Genomic DNA, 15,566 nt, shown 5'->3' with positions numbered 1-15,566 from the left:
GGAAGGAAGGAAGGAAGGAAGGAAGGAAGGAAGGAAGGAAGGAAGGAAGGAAGGAAGGAAGGAAGGAAGGAGACACCTGGCCTAGCCATTTTGTCTAATTAGGATTGTGCTTCTCTGCCCTCCTCGTTTTTTTAATGTTTATTTGGTTTTAATACTTTATAGGACAGGAAGGGTACAAGGGACGGGATAAGGGGGATGGGATAAGACATCATGGGAAATTCCATCATGTTTATGTAAAAGCTGTTACAAATTCTCCACCTTAATTCTTTTTTTCCAGATCTCTTTCATTTATATCATTACTAAAACGAGTAGCACTTAATCAAATCACTAAAACCTTCTATTGTGATTCCTGAGAAAAGTCCGATTCTTTACAGTTTAAGTTAGAGTTTCTCCGAGTCTATAATAGTTGTATCCATAACTCCTGGTCTTCGAAGTTTCTTCCCACCCAGTCGTAGAACGGTATCCGGTCGTCTCTCACGTTTTGTTTGCTCCGGGCTTTTAACAAGTCCGGCCATATATCCAGTTCCACTGTTTCAATTTTTTGTCAAAAGTTCATTCTCCAGTTTGGTGTAGTGGTTAGGAGCACAGACTCTAATCTGGAAGAACCGGGTTTGATTCCCCACTCCTCCACATGCAGCTGCTGGTGTGACCCTGGGCCAGTCACGAGCAATGTTCCCTCTAAGCTGTGGAGTCTTGTGAGCAAAAACTTTACTTTGTGAGCTACTGCCATTAAAGTTGTGAGCAAGCAGTTTGGCTACTGCATAAATTAGTTTGCTCTGGAGCCATCCTTCCTGAGCTAAGACAAAAATGTGTGAGCCGGAGGCCAAAAAACTGTGAGCTAGCTCACGCTAACTCAGCTTAGAGGGAACCCTGGTCACAAGTTCTCTCAGAGCTGTTCTCTCAAGGGCAGTTCTCTCGGAGCTCTCTCAGCCCCACCAACCTCAGAGGGCATCTGTTGTGGGGAGGGGAAGGGAAAGGAGATTGTAAACCGCTCAGAGACTCCTTCAGATAGTGAAGGGCGGGGTATAAATCTAATCTCTCTTCATCATCATCTCTGATTTCTTCCAGTACTTAGCACAAAGGTTTCTCCGCCCTCATCCATAGGTGAGATACTCAAGGTATCCCCTTTCCTCGATGTGGACATGTCTCCCTTTCTGTGGCTCTGACCGCTGTGTGATAGGGAGCAACTCTCTCACCTGTTTCAGGTGAGCCTCCAACTGGATCGATGCCAAAGAGCTCCTGCCACTGGACATCCTTGCCCTGTCTCAGTTTGCCCGATTCTCCAAGCAGCTGTGTGCTTTCAGCTAATTTGATCTGCCGCCACAGTGGGGGGTGAGGCTGCTGTTGACTTTGAAGTTCGTGCTTCATAGGGGATGCCAGACCTCCTCCTCGGTTGGGGGTGGGGGTCCCCTCCACTGCCAGGCCCCTCCTCTCCACCACCAATCAACTGGCCAACAGGGGGGACCCACCCAAATAGAGAAGAACACTGGACATTTCAGTGACTGACATGCCTCCGTGATTTCAGCGTGACCCGGAAGTGATGAAGGCATGTCAGGGACGTAGGAGTGACATTCTAGTTTTGGGGCAAGAACTCTATGGTAGACGCTAAATCTACCATAGTGTTTTTTTGCCCCAAAACCAGAGCACCGCCCCAACGCCCCTGATGTGCCTATCTCACTTCCAGGTCACGTTGAAGTCACTGAAATGTGTGATAAACTCCCAGAAAGCCCACACTCCGCACCCACCCTTAGCTGCTCTGCAAGCAAGTGACAGCGGAATTGTTTGCATCCCCCCAGGATTTGTTCTTCGAAGATATCCGGTTTGTGAAGGTTCCGTTGAGCTAGCCTTGTACTGAATCAAACCCTCGGTCCACGCAGGTCAGTATCGTCTGCTCAGATCGGCAGCGGCTCCCCAGGGTCTCAGGCAGAGGTCTTTCCCATCACCTGCTGCCTGGTCCTTTTAACTGGAGATGCTGAGGATAGAACCTGAGACCTTCTGCATGCCAAGCATATGCTCTGGCAGTGAGCCAGGGTCTCAGATTAAGGTCTTTCATATCACCTACTGCCTGGTCCTTTTAACTGGAGATGCCGGGGATTGAACCTGGGACCTTCTGCATGCAGAGCAGAGCCTCTTCCACTGAGCCACGGCCCCTCTTTGCAGCTCTCCAGGGTCTCAGGCAGAGGTCTTTCCCATCACCTCCTGCCTGGTCCTTTTAACTGGAGATGCCGGGGATTGAACCTGGGACCTTCTGCATGCAGAGCAGAGCCTCTTCCACTGAGCCACGGCCCCTCTTTGCAGCTCTCCAGGGTCTCAGGCAGAGGTCTTTCCCATCACCTCCTGCCTGGTCCTTTTAACTGGAGATGCCGGGGATTGAACCTGGGACCTTCTGCATGCAGAGCAGAGCCTCTTCCACTGAGCCACGGCCCCTCTTTGCAGCTCTCCAGGGTCTCAGGCAGAGGTCTTTCCCATCACCTCCTGCCTGGTCCTTTTAACTGGAGATGCCGGGGATTGAACCTGGGACCTTCTGCATGCAGAGCAGAGCCTCTTCCACTGAGCCACGGCCCCTCTTTGCAGCTCTCCAGGGTCTCAGGCAGAGGTCTTTCCCATCACCTGCTGCCCGTTCCTTTTATCTGGAGACCCCAGAGATGTTTATTTATTTATTTATTATTAAATTTAAACCCCGCCCTACCCAACCACGGCCGGCTCAGGGCGGCTTACGGAAAGAATAAAAACAACAATCAATAGTTTAGAGAGTCCTAAAACCATAAAACGATTTCAACATTAAAAAGGCGCTAACAGATTGGCAGTTTAAATTAAATTTAAGATAGCGGTCGGCCTTCGTTGTACCATCTTAGCGACTGACTCAGCTCTAACATTGTGCGGCTGGCACAGGCTATTCAGGGAGCATGGTTCTCCCTCGGGGCGGCTCCTAGTTGAAAGCTTGGCAGAAGAGCTCCGTCTTGCAGGCCCTGCGGAACTGCATAAGGTCCCGCAGGGCCCTGAACTCCTCCGGGAGCTCATTCCACCAGAGAGGAGCCACCACCAAGAAAGCCCTAGCCCTGGTAATAACCAGCCTAGCATCCTTTGGTCCGGGGTCAATCGATGTTGGGACCTGGACCGCAGTGCTCTCTGGGGAACATGTGGGGAAAGGCAGTCCGTCGGGTATTGAGGTCCCTGACCATAAAGGGCTTTAAAGGTAAGAGCCAGCCCCTTGAAGCTAATTCGGCACGCTATCGGTAGCCAGTGCAGATTGGACCTGCATGCCAAGCAGATGTTTTTCTTTTTCTTTTTCTTGTTCGCTAGTTTCACAGTTCAGCTCCGACATCTTGCTTTTTTGTTTACTTTTATTTAAGTTCAAATAACGCTTTTTTAAGACAAAAATCTTTTAGCCTCTTCTCACCACGCACCAAAAGGGACCGTTTCTCTTTTCAGATTCTGTTCCCCCCCCCTTTTTCTTCGCTCAAAATCTCTGTTTGCGGGAGAGGGGGTTTCCCCTCCTCCTCCCTTAAATCTTTTCGCTGGGGGGGGGGGGAGCTCGCTTAAGTCTTTTTCTCGATGTCTGACAACTCACAGTTTCAGCCGCTTTTTTTCTTTTTCTCCATTCGTTCGCTTCATCACTCGGTGACCACAGGCGGCTCCGCTAAACCCCGTACGGGGTCGCTTACGCGGCAAGGTCCATTGGGGCATGGCAGGGAGGCTCGATTTCCGACCTTTCGGCCGAGAAAGAGACTCCCGCCTTCGCGCCCCGGGTCGGAGCCCCTTTCTGGGGCTCATCTGGGTCTCCGCTTGCGCAGATTTCCCCCTCGACCATGGGCGGGCGAGACGCCCTCGGGAGCGACCCGAGGATGTGTCCGCCATTCGCGGGAGCCAGACCGGAAGCCTCCCAAGCAGATGTTTTTCCATTGACCCACGGTCCTTCCCCATCCATGGCCCACAATTTCTCCCCTCCTTTCTAAAAATCTATCTAAAAAACAAGTGGTCATCTGTTCCAAGAGAAGGGTACCGAACTTGGACAATCCTATCGTATGTCTCCTTTTGGAAAGGTGCCGGCCGTGAAGAGAATTTCAAAATTAGGAGGGGTGGGTGGGAAAGAACCTAGGATTATCTGGCGGCTTATATCCTTCAGCAGAGCCACCCCTGGCTTCTAATTAAAACTGGAATGAGGCGGCTGAACTTGAAATCTAGTGCATCTTGGTCTTGCATGCAGCGGCATTAGGAGTCAGAGGGAGCCGAGAGTCATTTAAAAGAGGAAATAAAACAAACAGGCGGTTTTTCAGAGGGAATAAATGGTGGGGAAAATTTAATTATTTAAAAGGAAGAAAGTGCGGAGCGCAGATTCACAGGAGCCGAGCTATAAAAGGAAAGAAAGTAAAACATTATCCCATTGTTTCTTTGGTTCTCATCAAAGGTCTCCATCAAAGGCTGCCTGCTCCCAAGCTCGGGGTTCAAGGACGTAGGTTCACATCCTTGGGACCCAGCTGTCCAAGTTCAACATCTTAAAACCAAGGCTCCCTCTAAGCTGTGGAGTCTTGTGAGCAAAAATTCTACTTTGTGAGCGACTGGCATCAAAGTTGTGAGCGAGCCATTTGGCTGCTGCATCAATTAGTTTGCTCAAAAATGTGTGTAAAATGTAAAGGTAGAGGCTCCCTTGCTTGAAAGCCAGTCAAATCCGACTCTAGGGTTGCGGTGCTCATCTCCATTTCCAAGCCGAAGAGCCAGCGCTGTCCGAAGACGTTTCCGTGGTCATGTGGCCGGCATGACTAAACACCAAGGCGCACGGAATGCTGTTACCTTCCCACCGAAGTGGTACCTATTTACTTGCAATGTCTTGCTTTCGAACTGCTAGGTTGGCAGGATGTGTGAGCCGGAGGCTAAACAACTGAGCTAGCTCACACTCATCTTAGAGGGAACACTGCTTAAAGCCCAAAGATGGTCTCTTGCTCTGCAGAGGCAGACCCAAAAAGTCAGTTTCGAATGTGTGTTGTCTGTCAAGTGCTATCAAATCCGACGAACCAAAGAGCCTACCATTACCAGCCTTGCTCCGGTCTTGTCAACGGAGAACTTTGGCTTCTTTTGTTGAGACAATCCATCTCATGTTGGGTCTTCCTCTTTTCTTCCTGCTGCCTTCCACTTTTCCTAGCCTTATTGTCTTTTCCAGTGTTGGGTGATAGTGAGATATTGAAAAATTGGTATTTAGCAGAGATAAGATAGCCCAGCAGAGCCTGAGTAAAATAATTCAGGCTGAGAGTCCATGTGTGATTAAAATATAAAGTTTTTACTAAATTCTAGCATGGGGAAGGGTAACTGGGATGAAAATAACAACAGAGCTAAATCGGCTACATCCTTACACTACAAAGACAAAACTAGAAGAGAGCAATTATGGCTACTCTTACTTCTTCTTGAGAACAGCAAACAAAGACGGGAAGAGGAACCATAAAATGCTAAAACACTTTGACATTTTTGTCCCAATCAAACTCCTAGATCGGGGAGAAAATTCCTGGGCTTCTTACAGCTAAAGAACATTGGTTACATGAAAAACATGTGACTTCCCATGAGTAACAGAAACAAACATTTAACCCTAGATATATTGAGTGTTTTCAACTTGTAATACCCAACATCCAGTGACTCTTATCTTCTCATAATGTGACCAAAGTAGGAAAGCTTCTAGGATAGAGAACCAGTTTGGTGTAGTGGTTAAGACTGCAGACTCTAATCTGGGAGAACCGGGTTTGATTCCCCACTCCTTCATGTGCAGTTGCTGGTGTGACCTTGGGTCAGTCACAAGTTCTCTCAGAGCTGTTCTCTCAAGGGCAGTTCTCGAAAGAGCTCTCTCAGCCCCACCTACCTCACAAGGTGTCTGTTGTGGGGAAGGGAAGGGAAAGGAGTTTGTAAGCCGCTCTGAGACTCCTTCGGGTAGTGAAGGGCAGGGTATAAATCCAATCATCTCCTCCTCTTCTTCCTCCTCCTCCTCTTCTTCTTCTTCCAGTGAGAGTTCAGGCTTGATTTGATACAGAAGAAGAAGAGATTGGATTTATACCCCGCCCTTCACTTGGCGTCTCAGAGCAGCTTACAAACTCCTTTCCTTTCCCCTCCCCACAACAGACACCCTGTGAGGTAGGTGGGGCTGAGAGAGCTCTTTCAAGAACTGCTCTTTCAAGGACAGCTGTGACAGAACTATGGCTTGCCCAAGGTCATCCAGCAGCTGGAAGTGGAGGAGTGGGGAATCAAACCCAGTTCGCCCAGATTAGAGTCCGCGCACTTAACCACTACACCAAACTGGCTCTCATATAGAACTCCCTTATTTGTCTTTTTGGCAGTTCACGGTATCTGTCTGATTCTGCTTGCACTAAATTTTACTGGCTCTTTAGCCCTTTACAGATGTTACAGTGATCAGAAGTCAGTTCTACATGTGTGTGCCTACAGCTGTATGTTAGAGGAAGACGTTCACAGGCAGACTGCCAACAGGGCAAACCGAGCCCCTTGGAGCCATTCGGGGTCAGGAAAGTGGTGTGGTGAGGGGAGGCTGAAGTCCCTTCTGTTTGTGCCATGGCTCCAATTCGGATCGAGGGCCCCATGAGCTTGGGAAGTGAGATTCCAGCAGCATGATGTGTAAGTGATGTTCTAAAAGTCAGACGGGTATCCAGAGCCACCTTGTGAAAAATCATAACTGGTTGGCCACTATGTGAGACAGGATGCTGGACTAGAGGGACCACTGGCCTGACCCAGCAGGGCTCTTCAGATATTCTTATGAAGGCCTTAGCATCTATGTTCTTTTGTTGGACCTCCAGAAGAACTGGGTGGCCACTGTGTGAGGCAGGATGCTGGACTACATGGACCACTGGTCTGATCCAGCAGGGCTCTTCTGATGTTCCTATGAAGGCCTCAACCTCTCTGCCCTGTTGTTGGCCCTCCAGAGGAACTGGTTGGCCACCGTGTGAGGCAGGATGCTGGACTAGATGGACCACTGGTCTGATCCAGCAGGGCTCTTCTGATGTTCCTATGAAGGCCTCGGCCTCTCTGCCCTGTTGTTGGCCCTCCAGAGGAACATGGTTGGCCCGTGTGAGACAGGATGCTGGACTAGAGGGACCAGTGGTCTGATCCAGCAGGGTTCCTCTGATGTTCTTATGAAGGCCTCGGCCTCTCTGCCCTGTCCCTCCAGAGGAACATGGCTGGCCACTGTGTGAGGCAGGAAGCAGGACTAGATGGACCACTGGTCTGACCCAGCAGGGCTCTTCTGATGTTCTTATGAAGGCCTCGGCCACTCTGACCTGCTGTTGGGTCTCCAGAGGAACTGGCTGGCTACTGTGTGAGACAGGATGCTGTACTAGATGGACCATTGGTCTGATTCAGCAGGGCTCTTCCTATGTTCAGAGGCAACATGCCTTCTCTTTAAAAACAGAACCCAGGGACACAGATTCTTAGGTAATGTATGGTTTGAATTGCACATTTGGCAACTCAAGTGTTGAACGTAATGTAAGAATTACTTGACACGCATGTGGAAAAAAAATCTTGCATGTGCTGTACACTGGATTGCACGTGCATTCCTTGTGACATGTCTGCAGGGTTTTGCTAATCCCATCCAAAGCCCTTCGATAAGGCGTGCACTGGGGGAGCTGGGGCAATGCCAAAGACCATGTGGCGTCCTGACCCAGTGCTGACCATATTCCCAGGGACAGGTGGGCAACACCATTCATGGCTTCAGAAGTGAAAACTCAAGTCACGACACAGATCTCAAACTCTTATGTACAAAGTGGAATCCTTGACACAGAGAGTACTCCATCTTTCTGTGTTATACCTCTGAGGATGCCAGTCACAGCTACTGGTGAAACGTCAGGTCCTACAATTCCAAGACCATGGCCACACAACCTGGAAAATCTACAACAGCTAAAGTGGAATTCTGTCCATTTCAGAGGGTGAGCCTCGCTGGTCTGTAGTAAAACAGCCAGAATCGAGTCTAGTCAGGCCCCAGCTTATTTTGCACCCTAGGCAAGGATCCCTTCTGGCGCCCCCCCCCCCACCTCCCCCCCCAATGTTCAAAAATAAATGCATTTTAGGAAGAATGAAAAACACAAATAATCAAGAAACTCCCAGAGTACGGGGCAGGTGCAGCTTGGTGCCCCTAAGGGCTGGCCCGCTCTAGGCGATCACCTAGTTCACCTAGTGAGTGAGCCGGCCCTGAGTCTAGTAACACCGTAGAGATCAACAAGATTTTCAGAAATGCTTTGACTCGCGAAAACTCATACCTTTCAAAATGTTGTTGGTCTCTAAGGTGCTACTGGGCTCTAGCCAGAATTATTTCAGGACCTTTCAAAGAAATGGACCTACCTTCAAAAAAAACAAGTAGAAGAAGTCTGCCCATTGTAAGCCTCTGCATTTGACAAACCAAATTCTCCGCATCTGTCAGATCAGGAAGGTTGGTCATCGGTCTGAATCCGCATCTCTCCGGGTTTGCCACTGAACGGGGCAAGTGTTTTTTAAAAGGGAAAAGATGGCGGTCGTTTGGCTCCAAGAAAACGAGACCCCGGCTTAGTTTCTGCCATTAGGAATTCTTTACAGATGGTGGTGGTGGGGGGAATCAGTCATTTCTACTGCCATCATATCATGGTATGAAACATTATGGGAATGAATGCCGTCTGTTAACTGTGCAGGGGAAGATAAGTGGATTACCTGTGATCGGGGGGGGGGGGCAAGGGATCTCCTCTGCCTCCCCTATCCGCACTTCTGCTAGCGCTTGAATTAGCCATTACCGCTGGATGCGACTCAAGCAGGCGTTCAGCCTGAGACTACCTGGGGATTCTCGGGTGTTACGGTTAATTAAACCTGGCAATTCAGGAAGGGGGGGGGGGGAAACGGGCCTGTGAATAAACACGTCTGCTTGCAGAGTTGGGTCCCTGTGAAAAGCCGGCTGGGGCTGAGAGGAGCCCAAGGCATCGACAGCCACGTCATCAGAGACTGCAGCGTGGTAGAGAAATACGCACGCAAGTCGGAGGACGCAGGTATGCATCCCTCGCGGGGCAGGCCGTGAGCAGGCCAAAGTCCAAAGAACCCAGAGGTCATCCCCCTCCCCACCCCAGGAGATCTATCATACATTTCATAAGATCAGAGATTCTCAAGTCCCCTCCTTGCCACCCGTTTGGAACTGCTGGGGTGTGGGGGGGCTTAAAGCCACGGGAGACTGAAAAGGAAGCTGCAGTGTGTATGCACACGTTCCATTATTTGAAGAAAGGCGCTTGTGTGCTTTTGATGGGTGCCGTCTGTGTGTGTGCAATACTGCAGGGTGGCTTACTTTCTGTGTGTGCGTCTGCCTCCATAGTCCTCAAAAAGCATCCGTTGCCGAGAAAGCATCGCTCTCCATAGAACGGGGGCATTCGGCTGATGGGTTCCTGCCATCTTGTTTGTGTTTGTCTGGCTCTGAATCGGCACCTGTGCCAATCACCCTCTGGAGGGTTTTCTCTCCCCTCCCCTGGCTTGCAAACACTGGCCTACAGTTGTGCACTTATGTGGGCTCGCCACTGGCTGCGTTGCATTCGTGGCTCCGCTGGCAGGGACCGGCTCTCTGCAGATGTGCGACCAGATCCTCTTTGGAGTTTTAACCCCCAAAACAAAATGCGACACGGCAACAAAACGAACGTTGGGTGGAGGAAACCTGACCGGTTTCCAGGGCGAATGGAAGGAGAAATCGACACGCCTGTGTCCTCCAGAGCCTCTGCTCACTGCGAGTTTTTCCCCGGGCTGTGAAGGACGTTCCCAAGGCCTCCTGTCTGGAACGGTTCCATGAAGCTCAGACATGGGCCCCCGCTTTGAGTTCTTTTGGTCCACGAGGGAGGGAACAACCTGCAGAGGTATTTAAAGACTCGCTCGTTATAATGACCATTTCTGGGGGGGGGGGCACTGAGACCATCCTGTCTCCCCTGCTGCTGTCAAACCACCTCCTCAAGAGGAGGACCACGGGTAAACTGCAGCTGTAAGCCATGCCTTGCTGGGGATCTGGTCTCCCACCTCAAGCCAGTGCTTTCATACAACTGCTGGCCAATGCTCCCTCTAAGCGGTGGAGTCTTGTGAGCAAAAATCCTACTTTGCGAGCTGCTGGCATTAAAGTTGTGAGCGAGGGATTGGGCTGCTGCATTGGAGCACTCCTTCCTGAGCTACGACAAAAGTGTGTGAGCCGAAGGCTTAAAAAACGGCGAGCTGGCTCACACTCTAACTCAGCTTAGAGGGAACACTGCTGCTGGCCTCTCAGCAGTCTTCCACACTGCCGGCCTTCCTCCAGAGCCCTTCCTTCTCCCAAAGGCAAAAGGTACAGCACCTCTGGGAGGATCCGGTGAAATATTTAAGCGCCACAGGCTGTTCAGTTGCCGCCTGAATGTCTATTTCTGTCTAGGAACAACAACAAAACCCCATGTCCTTTAATCCTCTCCACCCAAATCAGGCAACGGCAGAGGTTTTAAGCCTCAAATTGTTGGAAGTCAGGTGCTGCACCTGAAAACCCGGGTCTGCCTGTGCAGTACCTTGCTACACCCTTAAGCATCTTGCCCGAGAGAGAAAAAGAAAGGTGTTACCTGTCTTGGGGGCTGCAGCTCAGTAGTGTTTTCCCTGAGAGGTTCCTATACAGTTTCCCAGAGACGTCCTCAAAAGCAGCCTCTCAGCCACGTCCATCCATGGGCCCAATTATTTGGCCAATGGAGAAGTCGCAGTGGCGAGCTTTGCGCCGAAGTCGAAGGGCTCCCGGATCGCACGCCGTCTTTGCCAAGGAAGACACTCAGTCGCGCCTGCTTCCACTTCAGTACATGTATGTATTTATTCATCGGGTTTTTGTTCACCAGTACAGTGAAAAATGGCATTAAAATTTACAATGGGTCATTCTTAGAATGTCGTTACAATAATATTGTTATTATTTTTTTTGCTTCGTTGTCTTCATAAAATATTGTCGTAGATTATTGAAAAGATGATGGTTTCTCATGCACAACGGACAAGAGTAAGCGTCTTCTTTTTAAAAAAAATTAAATGAAATGAAAGTACAAAATTAAAAACAACTCTGAACGTCCCCTCCTAAGAAAGAGGCATCAAATAACCAGCGAGTTATCTGAACACATTCATAAACAGTGCAATATTATTATTTTTTTGTTTCTAAATTCATCATATCCCTACAAAGTCCATCAACAAAGCCATTGATCACAGTAGAAGACTCTTAAATACATTTCTCGTTAACGATGATGTGTGCAAAACCTGGAACACATTCAAGAAGTCCTGTCCAATACTGATATATAATTAAGAGGAGAACCATCTTTGTTTTAAAATATACCTGCCTTCCCATGGGAAATCCATCTTAATAAGACCTCGTCTATCTGTCTTATGGAGAGAGAAAGGAAAAAAAATACAAACAATCTTTTGATGCCAAGTTCTTTTGACATTCGACATTAGCAGATTGTGGTTAACAAAGATTCAGATATAAAAATACAAATATGAGGAGTTCCTGTTTAAAAAAGAAGCGTGCCATAGTGGGGGATGACTAGTGGCACCGAGACGTGGCACCGAGACCAGGAAGCTCATGCAAAAAAGATGGAGCAAAAATGTCTCTCGACAGCAAGAAACAATCACTGTCTTTTAAGATTATAGTCCATCCACGTCAGAACCTCTCGTCTTCCACTCAGCACTGCTGGCTTTGGGGTTTGCTTCCAAACTGCTGGTATTTTGCAAACTGCTTGAGGTTTCAGGGTAGGCTGGGGGGGGGGGGTTTGAGAGATACTGTATATAACAGAACGGCTGTGTCCGTTTGAGATAACAGGAGATATTACAGCAAACACTACAAACCGGTTACATTTGGAGAAGTGTGTATGTGTGTGTTTCTGTGTCTCTGCAGGTGTCAGCTACACAGCCGCGGCGGGGGGGGGAGTGAACGGTGTAAAGTGCATTGCTAAAGGAGACCCCCCCACACACACACCTAAAAATAGAGAGCTCCGGGCGATCCTGTGGCTCAGAGCTCACAGAAAAACAGCACCTTCATGTCGTGGCATGGGGTCACCCCAGACAAGGGGGGGGGCTTTACTGCCGCTGAGGACTGGACAGAAGGGGAGGGGGGAGAGGAAGGGGTGGGCGGGGGGGGGAGAAACAAACAGCACCCCAGCACAGAGGCGAGGAAGATGCCGCAGTGGTCAGCTCCGCGGCAAAAGAAAAGAAAAAACACAACACAACACAAGCAAGCGCGTCGGCGGAGATGGTGCTGAAACGGACAGCTCCTCAGCGTGCGAGCGCGTCAAGAAGATGGTGCTCGGAGACCAGGACTGGTGCTGAAACGGACAGCTCCCCCCGAGGCGCAAACGCTCCGGCGTCGCGAATAAAGGGCCCGCTTCCGTCTTGGAAGGGTTCTGGATTCGAGGCAACTCCCGTTCGGGTTAGTTGGGCGTCGTGCATTATTTTTGTTTGTTTTTAAGTAAGATCAGGACAGAGAGACGGGTGACAAGATCTCTTTCGTGTCCCTTTTGTTTTTTTACGCTCGGTTGGGGGTGCAGAGGAGGGTGAGGTGACCCCCCATCGGTTACCTCCTCGGTTGGGGGGGGGGTCTGGGTTGGGTTGGGTAGAGGGTGTCGCCAGCAGCCTCATTCTCCTTCCTTTGCTTTTCCCCCTTGGTGTTTTATTTTTTCCTCCTCGTTTTCCTTTTCGTTGTTCACAATCCCAACAAACATGCACAGCCGAAAGTGCTTAAAAATCTCAGTGATCACGTCCTGCAGCTCGGGTTGCAGGCGCCTGGGCGAGCCGCTTTATACCCCGGAAGGCGACTTGTCTGTCATGCCCTTCAGCACCTCGTCTATTCTATCGTCTTCGATCACCACTGCGGGGACAAGAGAACAACAAGACAACCACGCCGTTAGGAGGGAACTGGGCACCGCCTGGCGGATCGATACCCCCCTCCCGTGGGGGCTTCTGGGGCTCTGGGGCTCGATCCCCCCCCCTCTTGTGGCTCTGGGGCTCGATCCTTCCCTCCCTTAGAACATCTGGTGGCGCAAATCAGCTGGGGGGGGGGAGAAAATGGCTCCCGGTCCGTTTCCAGATGGTTGCCAGCGGAGCGCAGAGCGCAGAGCGGGCTAAGGTTGATTAGCGAGGGAGCCCGGCCAGCCGAACGCGCGTGGGGAGCCGGACTAGGAGGCGAGGAGACCGGGGAAGCGCCGCTGGGCGCTCTGCTTCTGCGGCAGGAGGGGAGAGGCGGAACTGGGCAGCTCGGAGCCCAGGGGGGGGGGTCTTGATTCACAGTGTTCCCTCTAAGCTGCGTGAGTGTGAGCTAGCTCCCAGTTTTTGAGCCTCCAGCTCACCCATTTTTGCCTTCGCTCAGGAAGGAGGGGGCTCCAGAGCAAACTAATTGACGCAGCAACCGAATCGCTCGCTCACAGCTTTAACGCCAGCAGCTCACAAAGTAGAATCTTTGCTCACAACACTCCACAGCTTAGAGGGAACATTGAAGTGCGGGGTGGGCTGGAGAACGGGAGGAGGCCTGAGGGAGCCAGAGAGCAAAACAACCATCCCCCAAGCCCCCCTCCCCTCCCTAGGGAGCCGCGAAGACCCGGGGAGGAGGGGGGGGCTGGCGACGAAGGGGACCCGCGGGAGCAGGCTGGCCTTACCTCTCTTGGCCCTGCCAATCTGCCCCAGCTTGGGGGGCCTCTTGGACTGGTTGCCCCAGGAGTTGGTGTCCTGGAGGCGGCAGCTGAAGGAGAGCTCGCTGACTTCCGAGTCGGTCCCGTAGCGGGCCACCTTCTCGTCGCCGTAGGGCAGGATCTCGGACATGCTGGCGGCTGGTCGGCGCGGAGCGAGGGAGGGAGAAAGGAGAGGGCGAGCGGGCGAGAGACAGAGGGCGAGAGGAGGCAGGGACGCCGTGCCGGGGCGGGCGGGAGCAGGTCTGTGCGCCGCGGGAGCGGGAGGACGAATGCGGAGCCCGGCAGGCTGGACCAGCGTTTGAGTCGAGCGCTTGGGACAACCCTACATCATAAAGGAAACCCAGGCGGAAGGATGAAGTCATGCATCCGGGGCTGGGCGCCTGCTCGGGGAAGGTCCTCCCCCAGCGCGCTTCTCTCTCTCCCCCTCCCTCCCTCTCCCTCCCTCTCTCCACCCCCCTCCCCGTCTTTCGTGGCAGGGAAGAGAGGGGGTGACCAATGTTCCCTCTAAGCTGTGGAGCCTTGCGAGTAAAAATCCTACTTTGTGAGCTGCTGGCATTCAAGTTGGGAGCGAGCGATTTGGCTACTGTATAAATTAGTTTGCTCTGGAGCCCCATCCCTCCTGAGTTAGGACAAAGATGTGTGAGCCGGAGGCTAAAAAACTGTGAGCTGGCTCACACTAACTCAGCTTAGAGGGAACACTGGTGGTGATCAATGTTCCCTCTAAGCCGTGGAGCCTTGCGAGTAAAAATCCTACTTTGTGAGCTGCTGGCATTCAAGTGGTGAGCGAGCGATTTGGCTACTGTATAAATTAGTTTGCTCTGGAGCCCCATCCCTCCTGAGCTGAGACAAAAATGTGTGAGCCGGAGGCTAAAAAAACTGTGAGCTGGCTCACACTAACTCAGCTTAGAGGGAACACTGGTGGTGATCAATGTTCCCTCTAAGCCGTGGAGCCTTGCGAGTAAAAATCCTACTTTGTGAGCTGCTGGCATTAAAGTGGTGAGCGAGCCGTTGGGCTCCTGCATAAAATCAGTTTGCTCTGGAGCCACCTCTCCTGAGCTAAGGCAAAAAGGTGTGAGCCGGAGGCTAAAAAAACTGTGAGCTGGCTCATACTGACTCAGCTTAGAGGGAACACTGGTGGTGACCTCCGGAGGCGAGGGTGGCATGCTAATCAGGTTGCAGTAAAGACCTGGGGGGAGCACACATTGGGGGAAGGGGCGGAGAGGGGAGGCGCGGGGGGGGGAGGGGAGCATCCCAGCCCTGGCTCCCAAGGAGGGGTGGCCCGAAAACGCCACACGGTGTGCAGATCCCCTTGGGGAACCCCCGGGAGATGCTGGGAGTGGCTGAGCCCTTTGGTGCGTCTTAAGCGCCCTCCACTCGCTTCCGACTTAGGGCCACCCTATGAATGAATGCTCCTGCCAACCTAGCAGTTCCAAAGCCAGAAATTGCAAGTCGATAAATAGGGACCGCTTCGGTGGGAAGGGAACAGCGTTCCGTGAGCCTTGGTGTGTTTAGCCATGCCGGCCACATGACCACGGAAACGTCTTCGGACAGCGCTGGCTCTTCGGCTTGGAAACGGAGACGAGCACCGCAACCCTAGAGTCGGACTCGACTGGCTTTCGAGCAAGGGAACCTTTACTTTTATGAATGACCTCCCCAACAGTCTTGCTGTTCATACCTTGGCTTGGGTCTTGCAAAGGGAGGGCCCTTGTGGCTTCCTGGACAGAGCCGGTCCAACTCACGCTGGGTCTTCCCGTTTTCCCTGCTGCCTCTAGCTTTTCCTTGCCTTATTGTCTCTCCAGTGACCCCCCCCCCAAAAGTACTGAGACCCATGTGTGATTTCAGCTCTCATACTTTATTTAGAAGAAGATATTGGATTTATACCCTGCCCTTCACTACCCAAAGGTGTCTCAAAATGGCTTA

General features: G+C 51.4%; 1 protein-coding gene across 1 annotated transcript; it reads right to left on the bottom strand.

The window, feature by feature from the left end:
• Positions 1–11,892: 11,892 nt before the first annotated feature.
• Positions 11,893–13,932, bottom strand: CAMK2N2 (calcium/calmodulin-dependent protein kinase II inhibitor 2). The gene is made up of 2 exons (XM_015426998.1): positions 13,614–13,932; positions 11,893–12,829 (listed from the first exon to the last, which is right to left on the bottom strand). The coding sequence occupies exons 1-2, from the start codon at positions 13,774–13,776 to the stop codon at positions 12,759–12,761; spliced, it is 234 nt and encodes a 77-aa protein (XP_015282484.1). The 5' UTR covers positions 13,777–13,932; the 3' UTR covers positions 11,893–12,758.
• Positions 13,933–15,566: the final 1,634 nt, after the last annotated feature.

This window comes from Gekko japonicus, unplaced genomic scaffold (assembly GCF_001447785.1).
Source record: "Gekko japonicus isolate JY-2015 unplaced genomic scaffold, Gekko_japonicus_V1.1 scaffold238, whole genome shotgun sequence".
Taxonomy (NCBI): Eukaryota; Metazoa; Chordata; class Lepidosauria; order Squamata; family Gekkonidae; genus Gekko; species Gekko japonicus.
Note: the sequence above shows the minus strand (reverse complement) of the source record. Positions and strands in the feature narration are given on the sequence as shown.